Source organism: Notolepis coatsorum (genome assembly GCF_963971535.1).
Source record: "Notolepis coatsorum genome assembly, chromosome: 9".
Taxonomy (NCBI): Eukaryota; Metazoa; Chordata; class Actinopteri; order Aulopiformes; family Paralepididae; genus Notolepis; species Notolepis coatsorum.
Window position 1 is genome coordinate 127,073,854 of NC_140173.1, and position 15,057 is coordinate 127,088,910.

At 43.5% G+C, this 15,057-nt stretch overlaps 1 protein-coding gene across 1 annotated transcript in view; it reads right to left on the reverse strand.

The window, feature by feature from the left end:
• Positions 1–15,057, reverse strand: part of piwil2 (piwi-like RNA-mediated gene silencing 2) — a gene marked incomplete at both ends in the record, with an annotated part of 105,376 nt that overhangs the window by 23,628 nt on the left and 66,691 nt on the right. Inside the window, 4 exons of the mRNA XM_084321990.1 lie at positions 2,562–2,650; positions 4,339–4,455; positions 4,735–4,836; positions 14,132–14,320. Of these exons, the coding sequence (XP_084178116.1) occupies positions 2,562–2,650; positions 4,339–4,455; positions 4,735–4,836; positions 14,132–14,320 (497 nt within the window). The remainder of the gene's footprint in view (positions 1–2,561; positions 2,651–4,338; positions 4,456–4,734; positions 4,837–14,131; positions 14,321–15,057) is intronic.

Here is a 15,057-nt window from a genome sequence, read left to right on the forward strand (position 1 = left end):
TGGTCGTTGCGCGCATTGTCCCACTGTCGGCCTAGGGAGGGTGTAGAACTACCACATGCCTCCTCCGATACATGTGGAGTCAGCCAGCCGCTTCTTTTCACCTGACAGCGAGGACTCTCACTGGGGGAATGTAACGCGTCCAGAGGTTCGCTGAACAGGCGCCCCGACCGACCAGTAGGAACCACAGTTTACAACGACCAGGACACATACCCCGCCGGCTTCCCACCCGCTAACACTGCCAATTGTGTAAGTAGGGACGACTGACCAAGCCGGAGGTACCGCTGACAGCTGGATTCGATCCCAGAGTCTCTGCGGTGGTAGGAGAGTGCATTCTCCACTGCGCTACCCAGCCGCCCTTCATAAGAAAGGATATTAAGTGACAAAAAGTGCAATACCGGCCTCGTGAATATTAAAGGCAACAAACTTGTGTTCGGCTTTTCTGATTGGCCGCGCCCCCCCGCCCCCACGCGCAGGACTTCGTCCCACGTCCCAAATGAAATCCAAGGAGCGCGCGCGAGCGGCAGCGCGGGCAACCAACTTGTGGCTGCTGTTCCAACGCACTTGTGTTGGGCTGCGGTAGCAGTGGACTGAGCGCTATGAAATGCGCTGAACTAGAAAGCGTAACGTTATTATGTTTCGCGTTTTTAACAACCAACTACCAGATTCACTCGTGTATAAACAAAGCCCATACAGTTATGAAATGCGCTGAACTAGAAAGCGTAACGTTATTATGTTTCGCGTTCCATTGATTAACGCCATTACCTGCTGTGCTGTAGGAAGCAGAGGTACAGTAAGTTACAGTAGGTGTAGGTTACATGTTTAATCAAAGCCCATACAATTTTTTAGATTAATGATTGTGGATATAATATAGAAAACACATCATTATGATATTGTCAGAGGGAGAGGCATGACTTCGCGACAGCCATATTAGACACTCACTGTACATCAGTGTGGAACTGTAACGTTATATGTTATTTCGCCCGTGGAGGCTGCTGAGCCTGAAGCGCCAGCGGGGCGACGCGGTGGTTTATACCCGGCTTTCGTGCGCCGCCGCCGGCTTGATACAGCTTCAGCAGCAGCAGCGGCGGTGCTCTGTTGTAGGAAGCCCTTCAATGACAGCGGCGCGCTCTCATATTTTGCGAATGCATAAACTATATCTTAAATTATGGCTATGTGTCTAATATGGCTGTCGCTTATCAATGACTTCGCGACAGCCATATTAGACACATCGCCATAATTTAAGATAGTTTATGCATTCGCAAATATGAGAGCTCTGTCATTGAAGTGGGTGGTGGCAGCATTACTAACAGTAGCGATTTTTATTGTTTTGTCATGACCAAACATAATCCCAACATAGATAGGAGGTGTACTGTATGTCAAATGTCGGTCATGTGGTGGAAGAGTTTAGTACAGTCACACAACAGAACACCTCTGTAGTACTACAGTCACACAACAGAACACCGCTGGTTCGACCAGCGCTTCTGCCGCGCCGCAAGGGCGTGTGCTAGTGGATTGATTGATTGGCCGTGTGGCCAATCAGAGAAACGCTGAACGAAAAGCTGAACACAAGTTGGTTGCCTTTAATATTCACGCATACCGGCCGGATCATGCCAGATGGCAGTGTCGCCCACCCTTTGAAACCTTATATCTAACCCTGTGTTACACTCAAATGTCTCCGGGCGATATATTTAGACGGAGCAGAGTAAGTCGCTTCATCCGACCACTTCAAATCTGGCACACTCGATCCATAAGTTGTGCCAAATTATGTCCGGGACCAGATGGACACCAATACTGGAAATCGCGATCAGACAATTGGAATATTCTTTTTGGAATACTCCCGACCAAAGGTAAGGACTATCTGACATCAATTTCAGCTTGATCCAACAATGTTTTGATATTGATCAGCTTCTGTAGTGTTCAACACGAATGCCGTTACTGGCCATCAAAGCATAAAAAAACGCATTCATCATGAAACATAATAGCCATTATATACATTTGATTTGGAAATAGTAGCGTGTCCAGGCAATAAACGCCAACACTTATAGTAGAATACACGTAGCGCCCTATAACTCAGCATTTCAGGAATTATCCTGGATCACTCCTAAACTATAATTATATTCACCACGGGATAACGGGTGAATGTATGCATGAAAAATTCTCTTTTTTGCATGTTCAACGGAAGAAAGTCACTGTCAAATGACTATAGTATTGTCTCCATAGCTATAATATAGAATATAGATATAACTCTCCAAACATAGTGACGCACAGTGAAAATATGTTATGGAAACGTGGCACGTTAGCCACAAGGACCCAACTAATCCCTGGCGCTGAATGTGTTAAAGAATTATTTTTATTTTTTGTAATGTTTAAATTTTTTACCATTTTAGAAGTCACACCCCTAATATGCCTACAGTATATGTGAATATCCAATGTTTATTACAATTAGGGCTTTATATACAGTATATGATGGTCACAGCTACTGCTTAGAACACCTTCATTTAATCCTGAGGGGATTAATAAAGTACATAGACTTATCCAGATATACGAGTATAATGGTTTACTTGTTGAGACTTGCGACAAAGCCCATGACTGATCTGCTCTTGTTCCTGGCGTCATGATGGACATCAACTCCAATCACCATCAGGTGTTTCTATTGAAAGGAAGCAAAGACCCATTAGTCACCATTACTTTGCCATGGCCTGGTTTACCATTCTATATACTACTTTTCTCTGTGTTGCTTATTAATGTAATGTCAGCCAGCTACCTTTTTGAGGGTCAAATCAAGTTTTAGTTAATTTAACAAGAAACCCCAACTTTATAAATTCACTTTTACAGTCCCACTTGTAGTTGAAACATTTACTTCCATGTTATTTTGTTCTACTTTTATTTGATAAAACTACCACAAAGAAGTAGATGCCGTTTCCATGGTAGCACAGAATAATTGGTGGAAGCGAATGTTTAACAATAAATTGAGCTCTGAAGAGGATTTTTATAAAGTCAGGGTGATTTTCTTCTTTGCATTTCTTAACAGGAATATATACAGTATAATACTAATCATATCATATGGCACATTCTGTGGGCCAGGTATGCGCTAGCAAGCGACTAACTACAGGCAAAAAAAGCTGAAGTCAATGTGCATCATACGTGGCGGAAGACTCACCAGAGGGTAGAGCCATATGAAATCCGCGTTCACGGAATCGCGGACGGAATCGCGGAATTAACCAATAAAAATGGAATCAACTGCAAAACGTGGAATATTGCAGAATTTGGCCTAATCTGGACTGAAATTTCGTTTTTGGGTGGAACGTTTGGTGCACACGCGACCGGGGAGGCGGGGACGCTACAGCGTGTTACACACAACACAGCCGCGGTGCTCAAGCGTCTGGCTGCTTCAGTGTTAACATCGTCAAGAAGCTAAACAATTCCACAATAAGCCCTCAATTCAGAGCAGAACAGTATCCTAATGACTTTTATGCCTCCGGTGATAAGGTGTTTTGCTAATTCTGTCAACGTTCCGTGGACTGGACCCGCAAAAACACTTGCGACACTATTGTGATTAAATAGCTATAACGTTAGGACGTTTAGCTTCTAGCTAAATCTAGTGCACCCATCCATTTGTTTAATGCAAACGACTGCCCTTTATAAACTAAATACACTTAAATAGCTATGTAACGTTATAGGACTATCTATGGAAATGATAGCTTCTAGAAGTTCTAGCTAAATCTAGTGCACCCATCCATTTGTTTAATGCAAACTATTGTCATTATACACTGCCCTTTATAATCTAAATAAACTTAAATAGCTATGAAACGTTACAGTACATAGGACTATAGATGGAAATGATAGCTTCTTGCTAAATCTGGTGCACTCATCCATTTGTTTAATGCAAACGATTGCCATTATACACTGTCCTTTATAAACGAAATAAACTAAACTAAAGGTGCCTAAATTATGCATTACTATATTTCATCACAATATAATAGATATAGCTAGGTTACTGACATTGTCATTGTGATAATGTCAGTAGTAGCTAGCTGTATCTATTGTTTACACTTGAAATGTGTATTTTTATTTTGTCACAATATTAATTGAAAAATATTGTGTAAAATTGAACTGTATTTCTGAGTTGAAGCACTTAAAAACATTAAATGGACTGTTATATCTTATTCAATTGTGGACATTTATTCATTCCCACTTATTAGACACTATTTCTGATGGTAAAATGAGCATAAAAGGCAAAATACAGAATTCTGAAATATTAAAACGGAAAAAAATGGAATTTGGGAAAAAATAAAATGGAATTTGGAAAATAATAAAACGGATTTCATATGGCTCTACCAGAGGGACATTGACCGTCCACAGCTCTCCTCCTAGTTTGCAGTTTATCTGCAAGAGGATCTTCTGGGCAATGCTCCTCAGCTTCAGGGGCTGGGAAATGGTCCGAACATTGATGACCTTCAAGTAAATACAAACAAAATCCAGCGAAGAAAATATAAATACAATGAATGGTGATATTAATATAATGGTAATTCTCTCAAAGGCCTTTCACACCGGCCGGGCTCCGTGCGAGTTCACACCGGGAATAATCCGTTCAGAACATGACGGAGGCTTTAGTTTGGCCCTCTAAGAAAACACTGAGCACAGATTTTCCATGTTCCGAACCAATTATTCCCGGTGTGAAAGGCCTATCAGTGGCTCTTTCTCTTGGGAACCGGGCCGACACTAGTGACAAACCTGGGAGGGGACGGGGCTCTGGACACAGCAGAGCTTCTTGATGGCGCTGTAGAGGTCGTCTCGGTTCCCAGTGATGATGCATACTACCATCTGCACGTTGGGCTGAACCACAAAATGGAAATGGAATGAAAAAGGCAGCAAAACTAAATAAACAAATGAGAAAGTCCATTGAATCCTTAACATAATAAAACTAAGTCACTGCTGGGGTCCAGATTAACCTTTTCACTACCACACTACAAAGAGTTAACGCTTTCACTACCACACTACAAAAGGTTTAACACTTTCACTTAGGGGTGGTCGGTATGAATTTGCGCTACGGCCATTCTGGAATGCCCACGTCGCGCTAAAAACGTATGTAATGTTAACTGTTGATCTAGCCTCAGAAAGCTAACGTTAGCTGGCTCCACTCCTAGCAGCCTGTCGATGTACTAGCCTCAGCAAGTTAACGTTAGCTCCACTCTAGCAGCCTGTCGATGTACTAGACTCAGCAAGTTAACGTTAGCTCCACTCCTAGCAGCCTGTCGATGTACTAGCCTCAGCAAGTTAACGTTAGCTCCACTCTAGCAGCCTGTCGATGTACTAGCCTCAGCAAGTTAACGTTAGCTCCACTCTAGCAGCCTGTCGATGTACTAGCCTCAGCAAGTTAACGTTAGCTCCACTCCTAGCAGCCTGTCGATGTACTAGCCTCAGCAAGTTAACGTTAGCTCCACTCTAGCAGCCTGTCGATGTACTAGCCTCAGCAAGTTAACGTTAGCTCCACTCCTAGCAGCCTGTCGATGTACTAGCCTCAGCAAGTTAACGTTAGCTCGACTCTAGCAGCCTGTCGATGTACTAGCCTCAGCAAGTTAACGTTAGCTCCACTCTAGCAGCCTGTCGATGTACTAGCCTCAGCAAGTTAACGTTAGCTCCACTCTAGCAGCCTGTCGATGTACTAGCCTCAGCAAGTTTGTTAACATGTAATCTCTTTGCGTCTATACTACTGGCCATACGGTAGTCTAGGTTGCCCTCTTGAGGCTGTGAAACGCATGCGCAGTTAGTCTGTGTCGACCAGGTGCACGAGGTCCACCTTTTGTTAATGGCTCTGTATTGGTGTTATGCAAGTTGATTGAATAAACCAAGTTAACAGAAGATAAACGTTGCGTTTATTTATAGTAGACTAACATTGGTAGCAGAGGATGGTTAGCAGAAGATGGCTACTGCTAACTACAAAGTTCCACCGAAGTTCGACGAATCCCGACCATACGAGTGTTGGAAAAATGAGATCGCCATTTGGAAGCTGGTTACTGAACTTGATAAGAAGAAACAAGCCCTCGTCGTTGTCCTGGGGCTGGAAGGAAGGGCAAGGGACATCGCTATGGAAATACCCGCTTTGGATTTGAACAACAACAATGGTATGGACACACTGCTAGCAAAACTAGATGGCATGTTTCTCAAAGAAGAGAGACCGCGCATACGATGCATACTCTTTTTTTGACTATCAAAAAGGAGAGCTCCGTGTCCATGGTGGACTATGTGATTGACTTTGAACAGCGATACAACGAATGAAGAAGTACGACATGACGCCGTGCTAGCTTTTAAACTTTGACACGGCTTGTCTAGACGAGAAAAATAGACAAATGGCGCTGACTGTGTGTACAGATTTAACGTTTGCTGCAATGAAGTCCGCGCTGAAGAGGATCTTTGGGGGGAGAGTGCACGGCGGCACATCAAACGGAATACACGTTAACGATGAGGCATTATTCACAGAGCAACGCTCACAAGGAAGATTCAGACGTCCAACAACGCAGCAGTTTGGACAACAAAGACAACCGTCATAGGGTACCAACCCACTGGATAGGTTCGGTAAGAGATCAAAATGTGCTATATGTCAGAGCACGTTCCATTCGGCTAAAGACTGTCCTCACAAGAGTAGCGAACAAGTAAAGCTAACTGAAGATCGAACAAAGGTAGAGGAATGTGACATTACACTGTTTACTAAAGCCTCACTGTCTGAAGCAGAGGTATTCCTAACAGAGTCTTTAGGGACGGCTATCATTGACACTGCATGTACCTGCACAGTGTGTGGAGAAAAATGGTTTGACAGCTTCGTCGCTGATCTCAGTCAAAGTCAAGTGAACCAGATTGTAAAAAGTGAAACTCCAAGCTCCAGACCATTCCGGTTTATAAAAGTACCTCCCTGTGTACCTCCGTCTGGGAGGTTTCCAAATGAAGCATCACTATATTGGTACAACAAAGTGAAGGAGATCATGCTGAGTACTGGTGGTAGAGTGTCACAGGTGGATCCGGCAGTCTTTTACTGGTTGGATGAGCAATGTAAGGTCACTGGGGTGCTTGCATGTCATGTAGATTATTTTCTTTGGGCAGGCTCATCAAACTTTTCATCCAATGTGATCCCCCAACTGCAGTCTGCATTCAAGGTTGGGCGTGAGTGAGGAGCATGAAAAGTTCTCCTATGTAGGAATGGATTTTGTAACTGTTAACGGTGAAGTTCAGGTACATCAACAAAGTTATATCGAGAACCTGGAGCCTATTCCCATACAAGCTAGTCGGGCCACACAGAGAAATGAACCCCTCAACGAAACTGAGAGAGCAGCTACGATCAAAAATAGGACAGATCCTATGGGTTGCTAAACAGACAAGACCTGATGTAATGTTTGATTCATGTTGTTTGGCTTCTAATATAAAAGGGGCAACAGTACAATCTGTTCATGATGCTAATAAGATAATCCGTAAGCTAAAGTCTGAAAAGGTGACACTCAGATTTCAACATCTGGGAAACAGTGATGCTTTGAACTTGATAGTTTTCAGTGATGCTTCATTTGGAAACCTCCCAGACGGAGGTACACAGGGAGGTACTTTTATAACACTTATGGGAGAAAGAGGGAAGTTTTCCCCCCTCTGTTGGCATTCAAAGAAAATCAGACGTGTGGTTCGCAGTACCCTTGCAGGGGAAACTCTTGCCATGACAGATGGGGTAAACTTTTCTAGCCACACTATTTTCTGAGCTCATTACTGGAAATGCTGGACTGAATGCACCCCCTGTAATCTGTGTGACCGATAACCACTCCATTCGATGCGCTCAAGTAGGGGTGGACGGTATGGTCTAAAATTTATATCACGGTATAATTTGAAGCATAGACGGTAACGGTATATATCACGGTATCAGTGTTTCCGTTAGAATACTTTTTTTTGCCCGATAGGCAGGCTATATAAAGAATGACATCCTCAAGGCATGTAGATTTATAATATTTTAACTTAAAACTAGGCTACTTTTGCGTATAAAGTCATTATATTCCAAATAAAATAAGTCCCGAGTCCGTGCTGCTCCCATTGCAGCCGGGCTGGATGCTGGATTTTGCTAGAAGCATATGTAGCTGCAGAGCCGCAGAGCCAGCGGCGCTTTCAGGTCTGGTCACAGCTTTCAGCCGTTGGGTGGGGGGGGGGGGGGGGGGGGGGGGGGGCGCTGTTGAGCGGACCCGACCTGAAAGCGCCGCTGGCTCTGCAGCTGCATGCTATTCGCAAATCCACTGCTGCAGCCGTCCTCCCGTCCTCTCGTTATCATAACACTACACGCATATCATAATGTTTACAGCAAACTGTAGTTGATCACCAGGTATGTTTTATTAACGTAGAATAATTCATATAAGAAAAACGATAGGGACATCTCTTACCTTTCTCCACTGGTTAAAAATGCCAGGAACTGAAATTGAAACTTGCTGTGCGCCGCGGTGATATGTGTTTATTATGACATGACAATTGCGTGTTGACACGCCCACTGCGCGAAGCCTCCTAAATAACTTTTTCCAGTTTGCACATATCTATTATCTATGACTAATTCTATCTATTTTTAGGGGCAAATGCGATTGAAATAGTCGCGCTGTGGTTACATGACGTCATTGCTATTTTAGAGCTACTCTACCGGTTACACGGTATAGTCAAAATCCATACCGTAGAGCAAATTAATAGTTTATACCGTATACCGTTTATACCGTCCACCCCTACGCTCAAGTCCACAAAACAAGTCACAGAGAAGAGACTCAGGTTGGAAATCAGTAGTATTAAGGAGCTCATTCAGAACAAGCGTATCAAGCAGGTGCGTTGGTCAGACAAAACCTTTGTTTATGTATTTGTTTCTCAAATGTTTCCTTAAAGGAAAACTCCAACATTTTGGGAAATTAGCGTATTTAACATCTTCCCTGGAGTTAGACAAGATACATACCTTTTTTGTCTCTGTGCATGCATTAGGCTTAGGGAACAGCCGCTCCGTTAGCGTAGCTTAGCTTCATCCCTGGAAGTGGGTCAGAGTTGTAGCCTGACGTTCCGTTCCCTACAGTGCCCTACAGTCACGAAATACACTCCAAATCAGGGTTTCCGTTGTCCGGTAATTACCGGTTTTTGACCGGCAAAATCTGTTGAAGTCCGACATATTTAATCTCTCCGGTCATAATGACCAGTGAAAATAATTCCCTCTAATGTATTAAAGGGGAACTATCTTATAAATGGCCTTTTTCAGTGTTTAGCATTGTTTCCTAGCTATGTGGACTTATATTAATATGATCCATGTTAGGGCTGGGCGATATGACCAAAAACGTTATCGCGATAAAATGATAAAATTATTTTCATATAACTCGATATCGATAATTATCGTCGATATACATTTCTGTCAGTAATTAACTTCTTATGCCGGCGCCGACGGACGGGCTATTAATAGACTCACTTTGTTTGCTGCGCCGGTCACTACGAGACGAGTTGGAGAGCCGTTGCGACTCGCGTGTCGAGCCAAGTCAACCCTTTGAGAAGCGTCGTGGTCTCGGCTTGAATTCTCCATGAATGTGTCCAAGTCCATAATCCATATAAATCCATTTTGTTATATACAACTGTTCCAACACAGTCTGAATGAATGTTTTTTCTCTTGTGATTATGCCGCGTGATTTCAAAACACCAAAACTGAATGTCTTGTCTCGAGTTGATGTCGTCATCACGGTCATCAGTCCGCGCACCTTCTCCTACGCTGTACACACACGGCCCAGTGCATAGATTATTATATTCCACCAGGGGGCAACCTACCACCACTGGATCATATGCATAGAATGGAACTCTGTTTGGTCCAAGCTTGGGAAATCGATATATCGAAACTTTGCGACCACGTTTCATGTTTATTTCGAGGAAATAATTTATCGCGATGATTATCGTTATCGTTTTATCGCCCAGCCCTAATCCATGTCTCTAATTCTCATATTGGCGCATTCTTCCAATTCTCCTCTCACAATATTCACCCTCACTGAACTGAGTCATCTGAAAATGTGATGATTTGTGATGTCAGAGAGACTCAGCTGCATGATAATGTGGCAGATGCCACCAGGCCACACAGTGGTTTAGGAGCCCAGCCTCAAAACGGCTCGAGATCTTGAGGTAGAAAATGCTGTTTTTGAGGACTTGATTAGAAATACAAAAAAATTAATTAAAAATAATTATAATTACAGAGGTGTTCCATAAACTCACAGGAATTGTGTAAAAGTGCCCAAATAGTGAAAGAAATAGTAAAATAGTTCCCCTTTAAAATAGTTACATTTGTTTCATTGTTGCTTCACCAAGCAGGTCTAATAATGACAACGATGTGTTCTATTGTGATATGTGTGTAGTGTTCTGATAACGACTATTGGTGAAGCGATGTCGAGATTCATTTGCGAGAAGCATGCAACTGCAGAGCCGCAGAGCTGATGCAGTTGTGCGCACACAGTGCAATACTCCAATTCAGCCATTGGCAATTCAGCTGTTGGGTGGGGGGCGCTGCTGAGCGGTCCCCAGACCGGGATGCGCGTACCACTTCCGCAACGGATTTGATTTCCGGGGTTGCCCTGATTGGCCGCGACGGCCGTGTGACACGCGCGGCCCCGCAGCAACGCCAGGGCTGCTGTGTTTCACTGCCGCTTTCGCACTTCACCGCCGCAGCAAGTGCAGAGCTGTTTAATCACTTTTCCCACTGCGTTACCAGTGGCGCGACGATGGAGTTCACTTCGCCTTGCTGAATTAAAGAATGAATAAGTTAAACGTGTCAATTCAGCAGTCAAAGTGTACTGTATAAATCTAACTTCATTAGACGGCCGACGTACGGCTCTCTTGTCCATTAATGGATATATAATGGATATTTTATTTATCTGCCACCGTGGTGTAATGGTTAGTCCTGATACCTCTCACGCGGACGACCCGCGTTCAATTTCTTTTTTTTCTTTTGCCATGTAAATGCTTCAATCTGGTGCACTTTTAGAGCTATATAAAGAATGAGGCCCTCAGGCCTCAGGCGTGTCACGCGGCCAATCAGGGCAACCCCGGAAATCAAATCCGTTGAGTGGAAGTGGTACACGCGACCGGGATGAGAGCGCCGCTGGCTCTGCAGTTGCATACTACTGGTATGTTCTTCGTTGGGAGGGGGAGGGGGAGATATAATAGTCATCACGCAATGTTTATATTTCACGATAATGTTGCCGTCTCTCTCTGCCAAATTTCTCAGTTATTCGCTTGATATAATTAATACAAATGTCCAATATAACGGAATTCATTAGCTCATAAAAATGTGATTATAACACACTGCTGTTTATTAATGTCGGGCCGACTGCCCACAGACACCTATTTGATTTAAAGTCAGCAGCAGCACAGAATCTCTGGACTTATTTTATTTGGAATATAAAGTTTTAAGTAAACATTTTATAAATCTACATGCCTTGAGGATGTCACTCTTTATATAGCCTGCCTATCAATTGTTTTTAAGCTCAATAAACTGACCGGAATTTCTCACATTTGTCCGGGAGATTGAAATATTGCCGGACACGGAGAGACCGGCACCAATATTTTCTAACGGAAACCCTGCTCCAAATACAACTCCAAAACGTTCCTGTAAACATGGTGACCTGTGAATTTTCCACGTGGAGAAATAAAAAATAATTGAATTAGACAATTACGTTTTCTAAGCAAATATACTCTGAATTTTTTTTTTGCCTAACCACTCGTCTCTGGGCGCAGTCAGTGATTTCAACGTGTCGCCGTGTTTGTTGACATTCTCATTCATTCAAAGGCTCCGAACCGATTGAAGTTTATGGATACCATGACTTAAAATCCTCTTACCTTGACGATTAAAAGCCTCCCCAATTTAGAAAACAGTATTCCAATGGCTGGTCTTGATAGGCTGCTAGCTAACGGAGCTAATCAACAAACACAGAACCGGGCGGACACTAAAGTAAATAACGAGAGCAATGACTTCCTTTCTGGGGGGTTTCAAAATAAAAGAGCAACGTCTATAGCAGCGGAATACGTTTATTTTGTACATTATCCAACGTTAACACAAACCTAAACTAACGTTACAACTAACCTAAAGTAAACTAACCATAAGATATGCTGATGACACCGCTAGTCTGTAACTGTCAAGAAGATCTCCAGGACATGATGATTAAACTGAATGCCGAATGTAAAGAAATGGAATGTCGCTAAACACAAAGAAAACAAAAGTAGTGATCATTGAAAAAACACCAGGAACAGTTTGTAAAATACAGGTGGATGGAGAAAAACTTGAACAAGTGAAATAGTACATGCACCTTGGAAACTGGATCAGTGAAGGTGGAAGAGCTAACATGGACATCAAGAGAAAAACCGGAATTGCAAAGAGCGCGTTCTGGAACCATAAAGAATTATTGAGACGAAACATAAGTTGGAAAACAATGACCAGGATTTTGGAAACGTATGTTATGTCAGTCTTTTCATATGAAGCAGAGGCATGGACACTGAATAAAGATGCAAAGAGAATGATAGACTTTTGAAATGTGGACTCTGAGGAATATGCTGAAGATAACATGGAAGGATAAGATCAAGAATGAGGAGGTACTGAGAAGAGCGGGTATGCAAGGAGGACAGCTGCTTGAGAGGTTGAAAAAGAGAAAGATGGAGTTGTGCGGGCACGGGCTGAGAGGATCCAGTGGGGAGGCCTGAATACTTTTACCAACGGATTTCCAGTTCCACGTTCGCGTTCTGCGCTCTGATTTGGCCACTGACGTTTCTGGTCGCGCCAATCGTGTGACAGCAAGTTCTGCCACCGGTTAAGCTTAGGCACTCTTTTGAAGTTGGTTAAGGTTAGTTTGTCTTAGAGCAGGGCGATAGAACACAAGCTCTGATTCCAAACTCTAACCTTAACCAACTTCGAAAGAGTGCCTAAGCTTAACCGGTGGCAGAACTTGCCATCACACGATTGCCGCGACCAGAAACGTCAGTGGCCAATCAGAGCGCAGAACTGGAAATCCGTTGGTAAAAGTATTCAGGCCTCCCCACTGGATCCTCTCAGCCCGTGCAACTCCATCTTTCTCTTTTTCAACCTCTCAAGCAGCTGTCCTCCTTGCATACCCGCTCTTCTCAGTACCTCCTCATTCGCCTAAGCTTAACCAGTGATAAACTAGGCATTAGGTAGTTTGCTGCTGTTCGAGGCGGTAATGGGCGCGTCACGCGATTGGGCGCACAATACATGTCACATGACCAGAAACGTCAGTGGCCAATCAGATCGCACCAGAAACGTCAGTGGCCAATCAGATCGCAGAACTGGAAATCCGTTGGTAAAAGAATAGACGCAGTGAGGAGATGTTCAAGAAGGTGGTGATGGGGAAGGTGGAGGGAAAGAGAGGAAGTGAAAGACCAAGAAGAGGCTGGGTAGACGACGTCTGTGATTGGAGCGGAGTGAGAGGGAGAGTCACAGATTTGGAGAGAAGAAGTGGGGACAGAATGGGTTGGAGAGTGATAGGCAACCTTCGGAACGAAGATGCCACCTGATGATGTTATGTCCTAGACATTTTGGAGTGTTTGTATGTATGCCTTCTGTCTGCCTGCTTGTGTGTGAGTTTGTGTTGCAGGGAAACTGAAGCTGCTGTGGCCTGGTCAGCTAATCAATGAGGCACCTGTTGAAAGGTTGTTACAGTACATATTATCAATACTCTCAACCGACATTTAACACTTACTGGTTCTAACAATAGCAATACATAACCAAGCCAACGCACTGTCATTTGTAAATGTATTGACTGCACAACCTTCTGGGACTCGTTAATATACATTCCTAGCTCACTTTTGTCTAACTAACTGACAGAAATGTTCAATGTAATTTGATTGTAGTCTCTTTGTAGTGCCATTAGAAGCCAATTCAGATAAATCTACCCCCTTTCTACCCAGAAGAAAAGACCGTCTGCTTCTTCCTGAATTTGACACATTACTGCCAACTAGTGGCAAATGAGGGGATAATTTACCTCACTGCAGAATAAATCAAGAGCCTCTAGGTGAGAACAAGCCCCTACACATGTTGTAGAAGATCATGTTGAGGAACAGGCTACTTCAGAAGTGCACACCCTAGGCATATCTATAGTTGTACCTCTGAGGTGAGCTGGGAGTGGATGCTCTTGAGGTAGGTCTCCGTTCGATCGTCCCTCAGCTCCATGCGGATGGGCCGCTCTAGCCGCAGACCCATGGGACCGGCCACCTTGCCAAAAGTGGACACCAGTTCCTCGGCCTGCTCTGCACAGCGGCGTGGGTAGAAGATGGCCCAGATGTTCAGGGGGATCTGAGAGGCAGAGGGGGTACATTCTAATCACACAATAGGTGTATGTGCAGCCAGGGCCTTTTGAAGTGTACATGGTCACAGCTCATGAGGGCCATAAATCATAATTTTCCTTTTTGCCAAAATAGCAAAAGTGTAGGTTACAGATGTTACAACAAGTTTGAGTTACAGCTGATGTTAATGATTAGGATTAAGATACCAATAGTCACAATGGACCAATTTAAAAGATACAGACGCTATGATAATGCTCATAAATATTGCAGTTTATTGTAAATCATACATTAGCCAATACAAGATGACAGGTCAACAGGGGTGAAGTACTTTACTCAAATATGGTAATTATTGAGGTAGTTGCATTCGTTGTATTTTCATTGTTGGGGAACTACTCATACTCCCCTACATTTCCAAGGAAATATCCTACTTTTTACTCCTCTACATTTATCTGAACCTCAGGGGTAGGGCTTAGGGATGACCCCCGTATAGTGGAACACAGTCAGACAGGAAATTAAGAAACAAATCAAATATAACATTTTAAAAAAGCTGCAAATAAAAATGATCTAGCAGGCCTGCAGGTCAGCAAGATACAGTAAGGCAGCGGTTCCCAACCTTTTCAGACCCGTGGTGAACTTGAACATCTCAAATCTCAAAAATGCCCGACCACACAGTAAGTAATGCGGGAGCCAAACGGTGTGTTCTCAGAACACAGGATCAAACAAACACAGTGAGGGCCAGCCTAAAAT